General features: G+C 35.8%; 1 protein-coding gene across 1 annotated transcript; it reads right to left on the reverse strand.

Moving 5' to 3' along the window:
- Positions 1-348: 348 nt before the first annotated feature.
- Positions 349-3,494, reverse strand: LOC113322029 (E3 ubiquitin-protein ligase RNF25-like). Its single transcript, XM_026570033.1, has 7 exons — positions 3,294-3,494; positions 2,894-2,932; positions 2,047-2,184; positions 1,757-1,896; positions 1,361-1,459; positions 1,104-1,224; positions 349-1,012 (listed from the first exon to the last, which is right to left on the reverse strand). Exons 1-7 carry the CDS (start codon positions 3,432-3,434, stop codon positions 617-619), a joined length of 1,074 nt encoding a protein of 357 aa, XP_026425818.1. The 5' UTR covers positions 3,435-3,494; the 3' UTR covers positions 349-616.
- Between the last annotated feature and the right edge of the window lie 3,309 nt (positions 3,495-6,803).

A 6,803-nucleotide genomic window follows, 5' to 3' on the forward strand; every position in this document is an offset into this window, starting at 1 on the left:
AAGAACGAATGTAGTAAGAACAATAACATTTTTGGAGTGCTGTGTTCCAAATGTTGACGGGTCAACAGCATAAGTGTCCCACGCTCGTCCTTGACTGGTCAACTGGACTCAGCCAACTGATCAAGGACAGAAACTTTCCGTTCTGGAGCAGTCAGCTGGTATCTAAGACTAAAATGTTGTCTACTTTGGGGATAGAAAGGGTGATTTTTTTTAAATCCCTTCCCAGTAAACAGCTCCTTTCACATATACAAAGACCTCATTTATAGCAGTCCTGCACTGAAATAAGTCAGTTTCACAAAAAGAAAATTTTGATTCACAAAGATCAGTACCCTATGACAGCATAGAGAATATAAAAACTTGATGGGCTTCCTTCAAAATCAGCTCAGCAGTGTGTAAAAGTTTCTGCTTGATTCAGTTTTTGGGTAGGGTGGGATATGGAACACTTCTATGTGCCAAGAACCAGAAACATGAAAGTTCTCTCTTGTGCATATCCCACCATCATATACACTAACAGATAGGAGTATAATTATATAGCCTAATTTTCTTTTTCATCACTATTACAAACTTGCTTTATCACAAACCAGATGAATAAAATGTTATGAGTTCACACTCTCTGTTACTGTCCAACGTCTTTCTGGATCCACTTCCTTGGTTGTTCTCTTGAATCTCGTGATTTATTCCTTGCTTTTGACCCCCAGTTCTTACGTTGGCTGCTGCTACTAGGCTTGTTTGAGGATCGGCTTGAACCTGTCTCAAAGGGAGGGGTAGGTTTGCAGTTTGGATCTGTTTGTTGTGGTAGTTCAGAGATAGGTTCGGCAGTCTCCTTAGGTTGCACGACAGGTGGTTCTGGAAGAAACATTCCTGGCCGTAAAACCTCGGTTCTTTTAGGTTCAATCAGCCCACTATTCTCTTCTTGTAACTTCAACACGGCTTCAAATTTCTTTCTTCTAGCATTTTCAGCTTCCGATTGCAAGACCTCCTTTTCATACTCAATTTCAGCTCCAGTAAAATTCTGATTCACAGAGAAGTCGGTTCAGGCAAACCTCAGTTATTTGAATTTCGGCTAAATAGAGTAGGCCATTGCCTAGTGTGTTAGAACATACCATTTGAGATAAATTGGTTCCAACCAAATCAAGGACATGTTCAATGTCCTTTGTTTGAAAAACCATGCGGCAGACAGGACAGAGTCCAGGATTCAGGTTAACTGTTCTATGTGAATCTGAGCTAAAAATCAACAACTCTAAGTAAGAAACATGATCCGCCAGATGAAATCACAGGATTCGAGAACAGAATAAAAATTAAGAAACAAGTTTCCTATACATAACCAGAGTGTTTTCCAGGTAACGCAGATTTATATTACCTCTCTAAATTTCTAGATTGTGAAGAAGAGACACTTGAAGCATCCGGATTTGTTTCCTTCTGCTCCTGGAGCCACTTCCACCACCTTATAATGCATTCACTAGAAGAAGAAAATAAACATTAGCAACCCAATAAGAGAAGCTCAACGTATGGATTCAATACAGAGATGGCATGGGAGATTTGTTTCAGGCAGCATTTGTGGTTTCTTCAGCTCCCCTGTTTCGGATTCTATAGGTCAAGATCATAAAGTTTAGTTGAAAACACTGAGATGAGGCTTACGTCCCCTTCATTGTTTTTTTTTTAATATCTTATCAATAAACCGGATGGACTGATGGCAAACATCTATTGCATTTGCACAGGAAGAATTTATGAGGTATAGGAAACCAAATATTATTACCTGTGAAAGCAGTGAAAGCAGGACATCAACTTCATAAATGGCAGGAAATCGCCTTCTGTATCATCTTTACGTAGAGTATTCAAGCATAAAGGGCAATCCCCATCAGGATGGTTCATGTTTGTTAGAGCCTCCACTGCTTCCTGATTAAATTTTCAAAATCAGCCAATATACCACCAAGCTACTTAAATATATTTATAGAATGAGAGACCACGTACTGAACTAAACAAGTTATCAACCCCAGCACACAATGAAAACAACAGAGAGAAAGAAAGAGATAAGACCAAAGTTACCTCACAAAGTGCTACAAGCATGAGACATGAACACAGTTCTTGGGATTTCTCCCTTAAGATATTTAACAAACGTACTTTCCGTTCCTCATCAAGACCCTTTGACTCCTTAATGTCGATTTGTGGTGGCTCCTCAGGGTACTAACAAAAGAATGAAATACAAGACTAAGACCCATTGACAGCCATACATGTATGAACTAAACAAAGAATACACTAAAAGTTCTTTACAAGCAGTATTCAGTAAGAAACATATTATATCATCTTTGAAGGCACTAAAGTAGCAATAGTTTCTGCTACGGTGGCTTCGAAGTAACCACATTTAGAATAAGTAATGTATAAATAAGGAGACCTCACAAATATCAATTAAAGTAGGTTTTGCGCTCTTGCTGTGTGTTAACACGGTTAGAACCACCTGCTTGTTTTATGGAAGCCGATATCGTGCAGTTACTAGGCAATATGAACGAGCTAGTTCAGCATACATTTATATAATTGCTTCTACTCTGTGTATGCTTATCCACATGTATGATTTCCATATTGCACACACGAACATGGATGTGATTAGTTCTGTTATGTAAAGACGTCTTGCTCGAGATGCTTATTGGTACTCAAAATTACTCATACTGCAACTATTCCTCAAAATCACTGAAGGGAAACAATACGAATATATGATCCTAAAAAGATCAATGCCTAGTACACCAAATTGAGAGATCCCAGGGGTATGGAGCTCATCACTCTATTACCTCGCCCTCTTCTCATTCAGTCGTCCCCTCAATTGGTTCACAGGATTCTATCTGCTTAGCATTACTCTAGTGAAAGTGCCACTACAATTGAACTGAATGCTGTTTCATACCTTAGGTCCTGCTTGTAAGCAAAGAACAGCTTCCACAAACTGCAACACCCCAAATAGAAAAAATCAGACACAATTCAAAAAACACCATGAAAATTGAAAAAACAAACTTCAAAAACACTACACTACAGGAGAATGTCCCAAAGATTTGATTTTTACACAATAATGAGAATGTAAGATAACCCCAAAAGTAATAATCGTTAATTTGGGGAAAACAAATATGAAATTTTGGAGAAACCCCAAAATTTCCAAAACCCTAAAGTATACTTCAAATTGGAGAAAAGGATATGATCTTTACACGTTTATTGAGAATCTAAGACAACCCAGATAGTAAAATTCAATAAAAAAAGTAAAATTTGGGGAATAAAAATATGCAAAATAGAGAAATAGAAAGATTGAAGACCTGTTGTGAAGAATCCTCAGCAGTTCTAGGTTTGATATGAATATTGAGATGAGGTGGGTAACGCTGGAGAACAGAACAATCTTTTTCATAAACCGATTCAACAGCTTCAACTTCAAAGAGTACTTCTTCTTCTTCAGCCATTGATTTTGATTCTTTCTCTTTTCACTTTCTCTGTTTCTTTTTTTTTTTTTTTCCTTTTTTTATTTTGAAGCTTTGCTTCTTTTCTCTGTACAGATATAAAGACAAGGGTTCTTTGTTGCTTCACTGGAATGGACTTGGGCTATTATTAACAAGGACTTTTCATGTATTGGAAACCCAAAATAATGAGGTATCTAGGGTTCTAAAATCTGATGATTGAACCCAGGTAGGGGTGAGCAAAAACACCCACACCCATAAATTTAATCCGAACTAATCCGCATTTTAGCTGGTGGACACCAAATCCGTTTCTCGACGGATAATATATCATTAATTTTTGAAACCGGTCGTTTTTATGGGTTGGGCACGGATAATATATCATTAATTCGTTGGACACTCAACCCAGAGGGGAGTTTTGGTATTATACCAAAATATGAAGGATAAGCTAAAGCATGAGTAAGGTACTTACATTCAGAAGTCAGAGACATAACCAGGATCAGAATGAGAAAGAGAAATAAAGTTGAAGATACTATGGACTCAGTATGCATGATCACTAATCTTTTTTTGTCGGTGTTTATTGTTTTGTAATATTATGTTTTGAAATCCTCCAGTCTACCCGCATTCACCTAGTTCATCCGAGGGTATTTTGACTATTGGGTAATGGACTGGACACAAGTGCATCTCTAATATACGTTATTTTAATGGATTGGACGTGGGTGGTACCAAATCCGCACGCATTCACCCATTGTCACCCCTAGATACAAATGTGACATAAAAAATTTCCTTCTGACCCAAAATTCACTCATGGCCCCATAAAATACAAGGTTTCTACTGAGGTACCAAACTCCACATGCTGATTGAAAGGTGATTTTTGCTTACCTCTAGTAATATCCTGCGGAATTTGATAACTTTTATCGTAATAGTGATGGAAAATTATCCTCAGACTTAAAGTTGGACAATATTACATGCACCTATGATAAGAAGATCATATATGCGAGGATCTATGCTTTTAACTGTATTTTGTATGACTTAGTCTCATGGTATCTGTCGTAGATGCTTATGAAACTAAGTATGAGGCTTGTGTATGAGAATTACTTGTACCAGAGAATGAGGCTTGTTATTAGGCCTTAGATAAGTATCTCGTGTTTATATGAGATTAAGGTGAGCTTGTGTAGCTCTGATGAGTATACGTGTGAGGTTTGTATACATGCCCGATGAGTGTCTCATGTTTGTACGATATTATGATAATTTTGCATGGCTCTGATATCATGGAGTCAGCCGTGGACATTCCCATGAGGCTCTGGTTCATAAATTCACCCATCAACATGCTTATGAGACTGAAAGGGAGGCTTGTTAATTTTCCTGAAATAAGTATCCCAATTAAGGAGAGTGTGAGCCGCCCTTATATCTCATTAAACTCAGGTACAAGACACGCTCATGAGGCTCAGGGTCCAGTCGCGCTGGTACTCGGTCTCAAGGAGTCGCCTTTAGACGTTCCCATGCTAGAGTGGGATTAATAATAACTTAGTTGTACCTTAATAGAGTTAATGAAGCATGGTTCAGCCAGGCTAGTACTCGAAATGACTCATTTACCCTCACTTTTCATGTATTTGGAAATCATCATCTACACACCCAAATTGTTCACGTGACTTACAAATTATACTGTACCTTAAAAATGTGCCTCATTTTTCGTCATGTAACCCAAATTACATAGTTATCCAAAATCTAGAATTTGCTAGTATAAATTAAGTAGGAATTACCGGTTAGTCCAGTTTTTCATGATCTAGTTGATGGCTAGTCCATCCATGTTTTTGGACCAGATTATTTACTCGTTGGTCCGAAAACTTTGTGGAGATTATAAAGTGTGTTTTCTAAATGCCTAAAACATCCTTCCAGATTTAATTAGTATCAATACATAACATATGTAGTTTCATATTAGTATTGATACTTAATAATATCATTACTTAACAATACCAATACATATGGTAATATGTAGTAACATATGTTAGTAGTATATTACTAGTAACATATGTAGTATCAATACATAACAATTTTTTGATATGTAGTATCAATACATAACAATATCAATACATAATATATTAATATGTAGTGTCAATACATAACATATTGATAACATAACAGTATTGATATGTAGTAACATATAGAGTAACATACTACCAGTAACATACTACTAGTAACATATGTTAGGGTTAGTAGAGTAATTTTACTCTTTTCAAACCTTTTTTGGACTAAAGAGTAAATATGTTTTCCCGCTGTACTATCCATTAACCCGGGCCGGATTTAGTGGACGAAACAGCAAAGTTCTCATTTATTAATATATAAAAGGCCTATAAGAGAAGTTTAGTGGGCCTTGGAAAAATGTGGTTATTTGATTATCCACGTAGGTGGGAAAATTTGACTATTCACGATTACAAATAAATTTTTTAATATATCTATGAGTCGACCGTAGGAAATTGAATGAATGTTTTAAGTTCTTATAGTCTACTCAAGTTCGAACGATAACGAAAAACGTCTAGTTTTGTTAACCTTATATATAACACACTATTTCAAACATTCAACTCATAGTAAATTTAATTTTCTCTACGGTTTTTGTTTTTCTGTACTAAAAATCCTTCTAATATTCTTATTCAAATTCACTAAGTTTCTCAATAGAAATTTCTCAATTTCAATATACAATTAGGCGAAAAGAAATAAAAAAAAACCTCCTAGGAATAAACCCATTCAATATATATTGATGAGACAATCAAGTTCGGGTGAAGAGAATGATATCAATCTACTTTTTGGTCCAAAATTACATCACGGTCATTTGTATAAAAAATTGAATGAGATCGCGTTGCTCAAAAACCAAGAGGTGGTTGGTACGAAGTTAAGAAAGCTTTATAAAAAGCTGCCTCATGGTGCTAAAATTATTGTTGATAAATTTCTTTTGTTTACTTTTTACCATATTAATACGAATAAATATCAAAACAAATTGTTATTTTTATTGGTGAAACGTCAATGATGTACTACATACACGTTTTGTGTTGAGGACTTCGAAATAGATATTTCAAATACTTTGATTTATAGGTCATATGCAATAAATATGAAGATGTAAATGAAATTAACAGTGTTCATGTTTTTAAAAGAACAAAACCATTAGATTTGTTTTTCATACTCGGGATACCTTGCAATTGATGAGACTATGTTCCATTTGACCAAAAAGGTTGGTTGGAAAAATAAATATATAAAGATGAACTTCTGTTGTACCTAGCCGCAACAAGAGAGATGAAGCACATAAGCTTGAGAGATGGTGGAATTCCTAATTCTGGTTTGAAGTAATTGTATATAACAAATCACGCAATAATGACCCTGAGT

This window comes from Papaver somniferum, chromosome 1, assembly GCF_003573695.1.
Source record: "Papaver somniferum cultivar HN1 chromosome 1, ASM357369v1, whole genome shotgun sequence".
NCBI lineage: Eukaryota > Viridiplantae > Streptophyta > Magnoliopsida > Ranunculales > Papaveraceae > Papaver > Papaver somniferum.